The following is a 14,854-nucleotide window of genomic DNA, read 5'->3' as shown; positions in this document are numbered from 1 at the left end:
GATGGAATGATCACTGTCTTCTGGTTCTTCCAGAGGGCTGAGATGGTGAGATGCTCCATTGCACTTTTAAGTGAGGTACAAAAGGAAAAAGGAATACTGGTCTGTTCTGGATGTGTGTACAGAGTAAATCAGAAGGACTCATTGATCTGATTTATCTACTTGTACTTACTCCTGACCAGTGGCAGACATGACATTGGAAGAGTAAAAGCTACAGCAAATCATGGCTTATTGTATTTTATTGATACACAAGCCTAATTTGCTATATGCTACAGACTGAAGTAGAGTCACTGTAAGTGATAAGCAACTTTTAATGTGTTCATGTTACGTAAAACAAACAGATCCAGATGTAAATAGCATTTCAGGCTGTTCTTGAACAGTGTTTCATAGATGTGCAGGGGAAAAAAAGATTTTCAGTTCGCTCAAACCAACCATTTCTGAAAAAGAAAGTGGTGTTAACATCTGTATGATATCGGATATTAATATTGCTGAAAAGTTAATAACGGAAATGACCAATGAAATATTAAGTGCAATGAAATAAAAATGTTTGAGAACAAGATTTGTATTTGTACTGCAGCACAGTGGTAAGATTCAAATCCTGCTGCACACATTTTTTTGGTAATGTTGTGCTTTTTATATAATCAGGAATGTTTTTATATGATACAGAGTGGGTAGTTTCTAAGACTCACATTACCACAAAATCTGTTTGATAACCTTTAACATTTCTGTACAACAATTTTAATTTTATCTGTATTATGAATATTCTGTTCCAAATGACTGTCTGTGTTTCTACCACAGCAGGCAAAATTGTGGAAAATAAAAATAGTTTAACATCTGATACTTAAAATATGTGGTTTTCCTTTTACCTCTGCTTTCAAATGTCGACACACGCAACTGAATTTATGAGTTCAGAAATAAGATTTTTAACAAGTACTTGTAAATACAAATTGATCAGAACTTTAGTAAGTTATCAAAAAACTGATTAAATTATCATATTATATACAATAATCATACCTGATTATTTCATTCATAAAATGTGATGTAGATTAGTTTACTAATTATATTTACTTTTCCCAATTTTCCTGTCCTTTTCATCCTGCATGATACACTTACGGTGATTGCTGTATGCAAATTGCTAGCACAGCTGCACTGAAGGTGGTTCAGAGTTGTTTCACTGACCTCAGCAAGAACTTCATTAGGCCCTTGTCCCCTCTGATCTTGTCTTTATTGCATTGAAGGTCTGAACAGCCACTTTGCCATAATAATGACCCTCTAGAACTGGTGTGAGGCTTCTTGTTTATCTGTGCCGGTGCTAACCCTGCCCTGCATATATATATATTTACATTTACATTTATTATATATACATATATATATATACACACACACACATCCAAATACTCAGAGATTTAGGTTAAAAAACACCTTTAAGATAATAAAGTCCAACCATAATCAACAGAATTTCTTTTTTATGTCTTCAGTTCAATGTGACCATTTTAAAAATTCATAGCCCCTTTCCTTTTAGTATATTTTAAGTTCTGGAGGTTAGTGTTGTATAAAGTAATTCTTTACTAAACATCAGACAGGAATAGATGTCAAGAAGGCTCCCTTTCTCCTTAGTACTACACATATAACTGAGGATGTGTGGAAAAGATGGTGTCCCCTCAGAGCAATAAAATTTAAGAAACACTAACAGACCCAATTAAATTACTGCATGTATTATGGAATTAACCTCGTACAGTGAAACTGGTCCTTCAGAGAAGACTTCTTCACAAATAACAGCGTCATTGGCTTTGCATTCACTGTAGTGTTTTTAACAACTGATGCACATTCTATTTATTGTAACAAGTTATGAGTTGTGTGGTGGGAGATGAGGACTTGCCACGTTCTGTAAGTTGTGGTATTCAGGTTATCTTTACACATATACTTGGCCTTTACTGTCATCGTTTCATTCACCTAATGGCATGATGTAACCTTATCCAAAGTCTCCAACTGATGTAGCATGGAAAGATATCAGAGTCCCTAATGTGTGAAAGGCTTGAAGTGCAATCGTATAAATGTGGCTTGCTCCAGGATACTATCAGTAGCCAATTAGATTACATGCGATGATGCGAATGGTGCTAATAGTCTTGCATGTTTTCCCTGTACTTCTCCATCACCCTTTATTGCTATATCTTCTGAATTCTCCCTTCATTTTCTTCCAACAAAGGCAAGTATGCCATGAGGGATCTGGTCCACCGACTGCCAGGCGCTAACAACAGCAACAGCTCAGCAAGCAAGGCCATGTCAGATGACACCGTTACTGCCATTTGCTGCACTCTGCATGAAGTCATCACTAAAAACATGGAGAATGCCAAGGCCTTACGAGACGCAGGCGGCATTGAGAAACTGGTTGGCATATCTAAGAGTAAAGGAGACAAGTATGTTTTGCAAATCACCTTGCACCTTTTTAACATCTCCAGTAGTTATTACTAGTCCTGAATGTGTTTGCCTCCTCTGTGCAATCATGAGTTGAATTCTTTAGTTTCATCAGAAATCATATGCCCGGTGTGAAAGGTGACAAGAAACAAGACAATACTGATAGCAAAAGTCTCTGCTGTGTTTATTTTTGACATTCCATCAGCAGTGCGTGGAGTGCACTGCATGTGCAGTTAAAGGGAGAGTAATTATCTACAGTAACTGCTTACCTCTAAGCGCTTCCAAAAGATCCTGATAAACATTAGGGAGCAGAGTTGTTGGATTGCACCCTGCAGAAAGGGTGACATGCGGGTGGAAGGATCCTGTGAAAGAAAGGGACATCACCACAGTTCTGATACTGGTCCGCTTGCTCTGGGAATGAAGAATGTAAAGTCATTGTCCCTCTTCACAGCACCCTTTTCCCTGCCGCCAGCTTGCTGGTAAGGTGGGGCATAGTAGAAAAGTAAATCCATGGATTTTCCTATCACCTTGTTTCTCAGAGAGCGTTAGGATACCTGCAGACTACTTTCTGAGGCACAGAAACATGCAGAAATCTTACACACAACTGTTGACATTTTCAGAGCAGCTATGGTTTCAACTTGTCTGTTTTCCTATGTACACACTCTTCATGAAGAGTTCACTCTTTATCCTTCTTTTGCCTAAAACAGATAGCCTGGTTCTCATATTTGTCAACCTGCAGAAGTATAGTGCAATGGGACTATGGCAGTTTGAAAACAAAAAGCCTTCACTGTAGTGTACAAAACCCATCAGTCCACCTGCTCGAAGCTGTCATCACACAGCCTACTGCAGCACCAGAGCTCTAAAAGAGCCCCACAAAGCCAGGCCACAACTTGAAGGAAAGATTTATGCACCCTACATTTGGTATGAGAACTTATGCTCGCCTATGTGATCGGAGCGTTGCCAATATAATTTAATCACATTTCCTTTCCTCTATTATCACCCTTTTATTTTTCATACCAAATTCATTATTGAAACATTCTCACATTCTAATTGTAAGGGATAAAAAGTAGTAGCGTAACAAAGTATGTGATTCCAGTTGTGGGAGCTCCCCATACTCTGCTAATTTATTTACATTTGCATTTTATTATTATTAAATCTATTTAAAAATTTCATTTGTATTTTCTAGGTCAAATGTACTGATATTGCAAGCAGATTCATATCCATTTCTCTTTAAGTTGAATGTGTCTTTCCTCAGAATAATGCATTTGTCTACCTTTTCATTATCTGGTAGAGATTTTTAATACCTGTTGAGTTTAGAATTTTCAGAGTTTCATGGGCAGTTTTATGAGGATCTGAGGGTATATTTCACTGTCTATGTAACCCTCGTAACTGTGAAAGACCTATCTATATTGAATGAAAGTATTTAGGCTAGATAGTATTGAGTAATTCCAAATTGCCCTCCCAAATCATGATGCATATCCCTCCTCTCAAGTACTTTGAGTTGTCCTGTGCTATTAATTGTTACAGGTTACACAGTTCTAGAACAAGAAAACCTGTCGACTCACAGTGCTACAAGTGCCCACCTTAAGTGAAAATTCCGTTTTAAAGCTTTCAGGAATTTTAGTACTGTGCACTATTACTTGGTTTGGTTTCTTACAGGCAATCCATTGTTTAAAAATCTGAATTGCTGGTTATTGGACTGATAGGAAATTCTGGCACGCTCACTTTAATACAGTAAACCACTTCAGTATGAATTTATCTTGTCCAGTATGAAGCGACTGCTTCTACAAGTGCAGGATACTAGGCTGACTGTACATCCTGGTATGTATCAGTGCCAGGAGTGTGGGGCTGGCCCTGCTAGCCTTTGGAACATTCCCAGGGCTTGAGCGCTTTCCCTGTATGACAGCATGAGAGAACTGGTGTTCAGAAGGTCATATTGGCCAAGCCCATATTGGTTTCATAGTTTCATATAGTTCCTGTTTCTCCTTAGTACTCATAGTATGTTTGGCAGTTATTTTCCTGGTTACTCCACGCTGCCAGCACCCCACTAGCCAGTACAGCTGGGAGTATAATAAAAACAATTATAGTTGAAAGGGTTTAACAAATTCTGATTTATTCACTAATTACCCCCCTACTGCTGTAGTCTGGGTAAGAAATGGAAGAGAGGGAAAAACCCCACCAAATAACTTACTAGGAAAATACTGTATTTTATTTCAATCAGTAGTGTCATGAACATCGCTTTACCAGCTTGAGTGTCAGCCTACCAGCATTCCTTCACAGAAGTCACAGGATGCACCAAAGCCTGACCCCTGAGACTTCTTGCCCAAACCAGTAGCATATGCTGCTGGTTTTCTGGTTTCTCCTTGGTTTTGCAATGCATGTGCCTTTTCTGAGTAAAACATGAATCACCTCAGTGACTGCCCTGAACTCCATCAATCCTCACCCCAGACTTTGGCCGTTGCAAGGTTTTCTAGCGCTCTACTGCTTTATTTGGTACAGCACAGCGTATGCTTCTTCAGCGGGCTGGGTTATTTTCCCAGTCCTTTTTTATTTGACCCTTCATGACTGAGCTGAATACTCTAATATCTTTTTTTTTAGACTTTTTTGTAAGTTACCTATGCCAAGAGGAGTATGTGACTCCAACTAATTCTAACAGTAGTTTAGAGCTTCTTTCAAAACCTTTCTGAAGAGAAAGTCCATGTGAAGTTACATATGGTTTTCAACATAACATTGTATTGCCATCATTAAAGGGTAATGGTGTGAACAAGATACAGGTCCTAATTTGGATTCCTGATGAAATTTGTCATGACTTTTTATAATCAGTTGTATTTCTGCATCTTGGCTCTGCACTTCAAAAACAGTGCTCATCACCCATCTAGAGTGTTTCTTTTGGCCACTGCTAAGAGGAACTTAATACATTGAGCACACCATCAAGAGTTGAAGGTTGGCAGCTTATAGAGTAAGAAGAGGGTCTGCAACAATTTTGCCAACTGCTACCTCTCCCATTCCTCTTACTGTGCTCTTGCCGTGCGTCCTTACTGTCAGTGTGCTGAGGAACGCACGTTTTGCCATTCACTGAATAATTACTACTATAGGAGTAACATGTATTGCCCTTGCTGAAAAACAGATTGGTCTCCAAGATGCCAACCAAAGATCTTATGGTACATTTGAAACACACTAATTTTGGGTTTAAATCCATAGCAATGCATTTGAAACTTGGGATGAATGAAGTCTTGTACTTAACAGTCTCTTTCTCACTCTTTCTCTCTCTCTCTCTCTCCTTTTTGAATATATGTATGTAACAGGCATTCGCCAAAAGTGGTGAAAGCGGCATCTCAGGTCCTCAATAGCATGTGGCAGTACAGAGACCTGAGAAGTCTCTACAAGAAGGTAAGGCTTGTTTTTTTTCTAGATTTATCATCTTTCATACAGTTATCCGAATCTGGGGGCTGAGAGATTTTAGACCAAAACATTTATGTGATTGGAAGTTTACATAGAGGTTAAAGTTTCAGATATTTGGAGCTTTGAGTTTTTTCCCTCATCTTTTGAAAATACATGTGGTGGTGAAAAGGGTATGTGCATTTGATTTTCAAAATAATTAATACAAAAAGTGCTGGATCCGACAGCCCTGGAGAGTGAAGTCCTCTGTCCATAAAGATACCTATGCAAGCTCTCCCACTGCACCTTTCCTTTTTAGACCACCCCACCCTGTCCTGACAAGATTATCAGATTTCCAGCCCTTCAGCCCTCCCAAATTTCCTCATGAGATTGTGAACAAGAGTGTCTGAAGTAGTGGTGCTTAGTGACCAATTACATGTGGAGCTGGGCTGAAACTTGATAGCTTCACTTCCGATGAGCTGGAAGACAGTAGCATCATATACTTGGTTTTCAGAGTGTATGGAATCTGTAGTACCATACCAATCCCACGGGCCTCTTAAAAATGAATTGCAATACTGTAATACGATCCTGTGAAACAACATCCTATATATCTTCTAAAGTGTCTAATTAGTAAATTACAGCATTTAAAGTAATTCTTGTTGAATATTTCCAAACTGAATTACATCCCATTTGAGTATCAGCCTGCAAATTAGTTCTCAAAGGTCTTCTTGTTACATGGGATTTGACAGCTTATCTAATTGATACTTGTATTTGTAACCTTAGCAAAGAGAGCTAAGACTTCATGTGGCACAAAAGTTCAGGTCCTAGTTAAGGCTGAGGCACAAGAACAGTGAAGTAGGGAAAGTTCACAGTGGCATAGTCTGTGTTGTATGCATTTTGCACAAGAAAAGAACTTAGTTACATGAAATTACGCAGCAAATCTCAAACTGGCAGAAGCTTCTGTTTGAAATGCTGTTGTTCTTTTGCATGCCTCAGCCCTGCTTGTGTAAAGTGTGAGGAATAAGGAAGATGATTATTGAGTCTCTCCCATTGTTCACTTCCAGTATTTTCAGTCATCCTTGGCAGGCCTAGGGATGCCATGTGCAAAGATGTTCCAAGTAATGACCTGGTACTCAACTGCCCCATTAAGAGGTGGGAACAAACATGAGGTAGAGCAGGCTTTTCTTGACACAAGGCAGTAATGCACTGGAAGTGTGCATAGCCTGACTTCTGTACATGTGGGTGGCTGCACTGTAGAGGCTGAAATTTATTGCACCATAATCATGTAGAGGTTCTTACAATGTCTGGCTCATTTTCAACCTTCTGTCTGTATATATATGCTGTGATAGAAGAGCAGTTTCTGGGGTTGCTTCATGCATGAGGTAATCTATATGCTGTATGGCTTCTGATTATACTGTTACTTAAAGGGCATTCTGTTGGCTGCCAATGTGAATGCCTGGTAACATACTTACATATTAAGCATACTTAGGTACTAAGTACCTTGCATGCTTACAAGAACATTTTCTGCTGCCACCAATAGATGTGGTGTGGAAAATAGGGCAGGCTAGCCTCTGAGGTAGCTTCCAGGACACTCACAGCAGACAGATTGTCTGTATTCTCAAGAAGCATTTCATTAATCTCTGTATTGGCTAATTCCTACAGACTTCACAAAATGTTAACATTAAGGTCAGTCTCAGCTATGTATTTGTGTACTCATTACATGCCATTACATATGGTGTTAAACCTTGTATAAATATGGTTTCTTTTAATCAAAATGTTCAGATAATGAATTTAAAATACTCCCGTTTGTTAAAAGACATACAGTTATCTTTATAAAGTCATAGTATTTATTAAACTTGCCTGTAATAGCAGACTTATGCTGGCTGCCTGAGTTTCACTACTGTTGGGAAAATAATGTTTTTGTGATAGGAAAATTAGAACAGTTTTCATTATACTAATACTCAATGCAATCTTTATTTTGTTCCATTAAAACACACATGCTAGTAAAAATGAGTGAACATACAGTTGACAATATAGTATGATCAGCACTTTGCAGGATCTCGCACTTGCACAGCCTTTTTTGAAGTGCAGGTAAATCCCATTGTATTATCATCAGCAATTTCTTCCTATGTACAGAAATATCTATACAATTACTTTCAAAGAATCGGTGGCCTACAGAGAGGCACGATTTTGTATTGTAATACAAAGAAATTACAAGCATCACATCACATTTAAGGAAAAGCAGCAGCACTTTTCTTACTGTTTGACAAACAGTATAACCAAATAGTTTGAATTGTGGTATATTTTAGAGCCATATGCGTGCAGTACAGGAAGGAGAGGTACAAAGAATAGAATAATTTTTCTTTGTATTAATGGGGAAAGAAGGCAACATACGTTTAGTGCTGATACAGCAGTAGTCATATATTTAGTCCAAATATGACTGCATCAGCAAAAACATGAAAACCTCTTTAACTTTTCTGATTTTGCTCAATATTACAGGAATCATCCCATCGCTGGCAGAGTATCAGCTGCACTGACAGAAAGCCCATCCAGAGTTAGGGATTGATGTGGTCACCTAATGACTTGTCTCACCTGTGAAGGACCAAAAGCCAAGAAGTGCACAGGCACCAATTTCCCACTTGCAGCACTCCCTGATAAACTCCTGGCTGTGAAGTGCAGGAGTCAGAAACTAGTCCTCCACTGGCTGCCAGTAGCAGGGCTGCCCCAAGCAGGGTATGTGCATTGCTTCGTGCAAGCTCCAATCCCATCATGGGTGAGCAAGCTTCTCAGCTTTAACCAAAGCTGTAACATTAATATGCCTACATAGTGAAAACTAAATGAAGGAGCCTCCAAGGACACTGTCAAAATCAGCTGTTGCATAAAAAATAGCCCAAATTTAACAGATTTCAGGGTGTCAGCTTCAGCATGTTAAGAAGGATAGTAGCGTACACAAATTTCGTTGTGCCGCTCAGTGTCTGACAGACGTTGCCTCTTTCTCTGGGCCATTCAAAGCCAAAAACTGCAGCAGCAACTGCAACAACTCTGTTAATTTCATTGACCAAATCAAGTAATATACCCTGTGTCAAGGTCATAGTGTATCTGGCTAAGAATACAAACAGTATCTTTTGACAACACAAAATTTTCAAGTCTTATCCATCTTTTTTATCCTGACAAAATGCAAAATTATTCCACAAGTCAGTGAGATAGGAGGCATGGAAGATTAAATCTAGTAAACCAGGTTAAGCTAGAGATAGGTTTCTGGAAAAAAGAGTTTCAAGCTAGCCCGTATGCTGTTTAAACAGAAAGGCAGAGCAAGTGGACAGAACAAGCTCTGCCAGCAATGTAGCTGAGCCAGTCCAGAGCTTAGAGTTGTGCTGCCCGGGGACTTCTCTGCAGTGGGCTGATCCTGCTCCCAATGAAAGCAATGAGAAGGCCCTATTGATTTCATAGGTCTTTTCTGTAAGGCCCCAAAAGCAAGAGCTGGAACTTTTGCAGCCTGTTGAACTTTACTGGAGACACAGGCTAACTAATCTGCAGCATCCAATGCGTCCTAGGAATCCTAAGGTCCTGTCAAAAATAAGGATAAAGGTTTCTGTGTTACTTTTGTTCAGTTTGCTGGAGCAGGAGCATTGTGCCCATTTATTGATAGCTGATACAAGAGGAGTTGCACTCTTTGAACTGTTGGTCTCTCTTCTCAAATAGGATTTTATTCTCTGAAAAGCATGCTGAGGTGGAGACTGTAGCTTTTCTGGCTCAGGAGAATGATGGATAGGTTTCTAACTTCCCACAGCCTGAGCTGCAAGCTCAAGGAGAAGGAGACATTGGCTTTGTTGTCTCAATTTCCACTTGGAAAGCTCTGTAAGTCCACAATACCTTATGCATTGTGTTTGCAGAGCTATGTCACACCCTGTATGCTCCACTGACAGGTTCTGTCCAGTGTACTAGGATTTCCAGTTCATAGCTGTGTTGTGGCTTCAGTGGGACACATAGACTTGATAGACTGGGCTGGCATGGAAAAGGCACAGGAAGTAAATAGTCAGCATTCAGATCTGTGAGTGAGGTGACAGTGTTTACCATCCCTGTTGGGCTTGTGCTTTGGGGGTAAAAAGAGGATGTCACTCCCTGCTATGGTTAGTCTGGCACTATCCTAACATGGTCCAACAGGACAAAGTTCTAAAACGCATAAATGTTTCCAGTCCTAAAATTATAGGGGGGGGGGGGGGGGGGGGGAACAACCCCAAAAACACCTCGATGGGCCAAGAGGAAGCAATTAATTTAGTCTTGAGTTGAAGGAGTTGCCAGCCATCCCAGAAGTTTAACTGGCAGGTCCTTCATCACAGAATGCTTCACAGAAAATACTGCTCAGTGAAACAGAAATCTAATCTGGAAAAAAAAAAATCCCACAAAAGGAAAACAACATTATGTTCAGTCCCATATAAACAGTGTTTAGGTTACTTAGTGTGATTGATTTCTAAATACTGCTAAAGCTTAGCAAGTAAAAAAGGAGTTATCTTCTCAGTTTTTCATCATTAGATTAAATAGTTTCCTAAAGAGTGACTTTAATGTCATGTCATTTTCAAACTTTTTTTCTCTACAAATAAGACGTACATTTTCATAAATGGTCATTTAACCGCCTCTGTTTTCATAAGTCTGTTCCAAAATACTTGAAATCTGATTTTCAAAAGTGCTTAATGGTCACATGATCCATAGCTCCATGGGTGGGTCAGTGGCCCAGCACTTATGAAAAACCAGGTAGAGGAGCTATTCCTCTTGTCCGTGTGCTTCAGACTCATGGTGCACCCCTCATCTTCAAATATCTTGGTAATCTGTACTGTCAGAAGGAGAATTAAGTGCTGCTTGCAGTCTCCAGAAAGAGGTCCTGTCCCATTTATGTTTAGCCACCCAAGCAAGATGAAAGGTTCTAATATGGTGATTCTTTAAAGACACCTTCTTCCATGTCAGGAACACTGGGCGCCAGTCCAGTGTCTAGGGTATTAAGTGGTTGAAGATTTGGGGACACCTTGGAAAATACAGATGTTCTGTAAGAGAGATTTCTGTTACCTGGTAAACTCCTATCTATCTCAATATTCAAGAAAATAACCAACTACTCTTAAACACACATAGCTTGTTAAATTACATGAGGAAATTTGAGCAAAAGGGTTGTCCTAAATGAGCTTAACAGAAAGAAAATTTATTAGCTAAAAACAAGCTTCAATTAGCATTAAATGTGTGTAATATCAAAGAGCTGGAGGAACTGTCAGAAAGAATATGTTTTCTATTAATTGCCTTGCTTTGCCTAACCACTTAGGCTCCAGTGAAATCTGTTTACAGTCTATGATTATGTTTACACTTATTCTGTCTTCTAGGATGTAAGTAGAGATCGCAATGAATTTGTAGAAATTATTTTTCTCTCCCATTTATTATAATACATTTCTGTTCTGCATGGAGTAATAGAAATGTTAATCCTATTCACCTACTATATGAGTAAAAATACAACCCAATTATTTGAAAGCAGGCAGGCTGTTAAAGTCAGTCATCCTTCAGTGTGTAGTGTGCCATTTACAATAGGGATACTATTGTGATAGGCATTTAATGAATTCAGGGTAGTCACTCTGAAGATGGCCTTGTCTGTCATTGGCTGGAAAAGATATTTAGAATTGCCCAAAGCCTTAGAAGCAGTTAAGCCAGTCTGGATCTAGAAGAGGACTCTATTTTCATCTGACTTACAGAATAATAAAGTGATGACCCTATGAGAAAGTCCTTTATGGCTAAATGTTCCATGAAAATTGCCAGCAGTAAACTTCCAAACCCTAGTCAAGGAGTTTCAGAATCTAAAGTGCTTCCTAAAGTAAAATACACTTACTCACCCTTTAGAAATGTTAATTACATCATGCTGTCATGTAGACTTGGAACACCTAACTTGGTTTTCGTCTGGTAAGGTGATCATCAGTCAGATGTCCCCCAAAAAGATGCTGGTTTAGGTTAAATTTATCGAGTGAAAAGGTCCGTGCAGAACTTTAAACCCTACATTAAGGATCTGAATTCCAAATCCAGAACATAATAGTTCCTCAAAAAAGTGGCTTGACTTGAAGGAACTAATCATGTGCTCAGATCATTAATGAGCATATGTCTTTTGCAGTGCTGATCTTTCATCAGGGCTTAATTTATTTCTGTACAATTGCCAAGGTCTTTTTCAGGTTAGTATGTCACCCTTTTAGAAAAAGGATGGATTCATTTAAGGTAAACCCCACCACTGTAATATAAAGCTAGATTATCATTATAGAGAAGGCATTGTCTAGGGCCCATTTTTATATTAGCTATGAAACTGCAAATACCTGATTAATAAATAATTGACTGATTGATTGATTTGTGGCAGTGGGCGGCCCCAAGCTTCAGTGTGACTGATGACAGAGGATTTTCACCAACCCACCACTCTGGGTCATGGCACGCTCAGCATACTCTCTCCCAGAGCCAAGAAACCAGAATCTATTCCCCAACCCAGGTATTCTGGCTGTCAGCTGACCAGTGTTGAATTGTTGTTTCATGCATATGAGATTTGTACCCAAAAGAGTTCTACAGGAGGTGTTCAAATCAAAAGTAACAAAACCTTACTAGAGAATATATCTTTAAATTACACAATATAATTTCCTAAAGCCTGTTGGTTCTAGGTGGAAAGCATCTTGCTTCACTTAGGAAAGCAGCCTTACGCATTTCAGCCACGTGAGGAAGGTGTGCAAAGTTTTGCTCTGAGGACAGCATATATCAGGGAGGGAAGCAAGTGCATTACACTCAGTTCCCTGAAAAGCTTTTTACCATTTCTGTAATCTCTTTTTTTGTTGTCTCAACCTTTTAAACAGAAAGGCAGTTATTGATAAGCACTGTGTTGAAAGGCAGATTAAATTTATCAAGCTCTTTGCTTTCTTTTCTGGCCTGATGGCATCTCTAAGATAAAAGCAATAGCTGTGTATTTCAGTAATAGGATCCCAGGTAAACTAGAATACCTATTGAATAATCAGTTTTTCCATGAGTCAATTAAATTCTTAAAATGCTAATTTTCAAAATCTATTACTAAGAACAACAAAGATTTCTCTCATACATAAGTAGAGTTGATGAGAATTAGCACAACTGGGCATGATTTATTAGAGGCACTATTTGATTTTAGGTACTCAAATTCAGTTTCCTTAAGCAAGCATAGTCTTTTGTTTTCCTCTTAATATTTTTTTCATAATAAAATGTGACTCCATGGCACTACTGGAAAAACAAAATACCTTCTATATAGGCACAACATTCAAGTAAGTCCATGGAGAAACCTTTATGTATACATATGTTTGTCTATTTTTCTGATAAAATATTTAGAGAAACTAAGAATGTGTTTTTGCTGATCACACAGGTCATAGTAGCTATGCTGTTTCTTTCTTTTGTTTTGTTTTTTTTTTCTACTAAGTTTGCCCAGAAGAAAGAAGACATCAGAGAAGATCTCATTTAAATACTTTAGACATGAATATCTTTCAAGGTTAGGGTAAATCCTTTTAATCTTTAGCTGACAGGAGCATGATATTTAAAATGCCCAGCATTTCATCGTCTGATATATGACATTACTTTCTGTTAATCAGGAATTAACCAAATTCCTAAATTGATTTTAAATAAAGGAAATGTGCAAGTTTTCTGTGGAATTAACATACTCAAGCCTTTTTAAAGCATCATCTGACTAATTTTAGAAGATACAGATTCCATAACCAATATAGCAAAAAAATTATAGTCTTCAAATATATACTTCCTTTTTTTTTTCCCTATTTCAGTCTTTCTTGCCTAAAAACATGTTATTCACATTTAAATGAGCATTTTAAATGTGGCTTTTTATCAAATGGCAATCTTTTTAAATACTTAATCATGAATTTGTCATTGGTTTCAGTACTGGAGAAAAAGTTGGTGTTACAGATTTTTCTGTGTGTTTTGTATTATTATTAATTCTACATTTTATGCTGTATATTAGTTTCTGGTGTTCATGTAAAATAGGTTTGCCTTTCCCAGTGGACATGCAAATATGAAGTATTTCTTCATTAAATCAAAGGCATATTTTCTGTTCTGCAGGAAATAACAGGTAGTAGCTGCAGACCAAAGAATAATCTGTTGATCTTTTCACATCCTTTCTTAGAGACACAAAACCTCTTCAGTGAGGAATGATACATTAGACTGGAATTTTCTTTTCTTTTTACATTGGTGCTACATTTTTCAACATAATTAGTGCTAGGTAGCATGATTGTATAGTATAAACTTGTCATTTACCTTACTTCCTCTTTTGATCGTGTATGCCTTCCCAGCTGTTGTATTTTTAATAATATTCAAAACTTTATCAAGTAAATTTTAACATTTGTGGCTTTCTTATTGCCGGTTGCCTGCTTAAATAATACCCTGTTTGTCTGTACAGTAGGAATTTACATATCATAAGCAAAATCATGAAGCCTAAAGAGGAAATTGTGCTAATAAATTGAGCTGAACTATATAGGTAAAAACTTCGGCATATGCAGAAGTTTTCAGAAGTATTCACACATGGAATAAATGGGGTATAAACTGAAAAGAGTAAGAGAGGGAGAAACAAAAAAAATCTCAGCATTTGGCATAACACAAATATATTGTGTCTTCACCTAGCTGTATCATCATTCTAAACAATTTGCCTAGTTTTTAAAAAGAACAATTTAGAAAATAGACAAAATTTATATCTAAACTGTTAAAAAATACTAGAGTCAAACAATGTTATTTTGATTTTATTTTAATGCTTATCATTTTACTTGTGCAGTCGGGTAGATCATGTTCCGATTTTCCTAGCTTGTCCATTGTATAAATATGCACCCTTGCAAATATTTATATGTCTGTGTGACAACATATTTGCATTTTTGCTGGCAAATATCTATATGTGCGTATATGTATACACAAATAGAGATGTGTGTATGTAAAACTTACAACACAGCATGGATGTAGAAGATGCTGCCTTGAAGCTTCATTTCTGAACAAAGAAAGCTTGGCAATATGTAAAGGGATAAACCTTAATGGTTTTAGCTATGAG

At 37.9% G+C, this 14,854-nt stretch overlaps 1 protein-coding gene across 9 annotated transcripts in view; it reads left to right on the top strand.

Moving 5' to 3' along the window:
- Positions 1–14,854, top strand: part of CTNND2 (catenin delta 2) — a 679,304-nt gene that overhangs the window by 637,937 nt on the left and 26,513 nt on the right. For 6 of the 9 annotated variants that reach the window (XM_055800247.1, XM_055800253.1, XM_055800248.1 and 3 more), the window contains 3 exons: positions 2,204–2,414; positions 5,718–5,802; positions 12,167–12,292. In XM_055800247.1, coding sequence (XP_055656222.1) covers positions 2,204–2,414; positions 5,718–5,802; positions 12,167–12,292 — 422 coding nt within the window. The remainder of the gene's footprint in view (positions 1–2,203; positions 2,415–5,717; positions 5,803–12,166; positions 12,293–14,854) is intronic. The other 3 variants (XM_055800250.1, XM_055800249.1, XM_055800255.1) reach the window with 1 other exon arrangement.

This window comes from Falco peregrinus, chromosome 3 (assembly GCF_023634155.1).
Source record: "Falco peregrinus isolate bFalPer1 chromosome 3, bFalPer1.pri, whole genome shotgun sequence".
NCBI lineage: Eukaryota > Metazoa > Chordata > Aves > Falconiformes > Falconidae > Falco > Falco peregrinus.
This window is presented reverse-complemented; position numbering and strand designations above follow the sequence as displayed.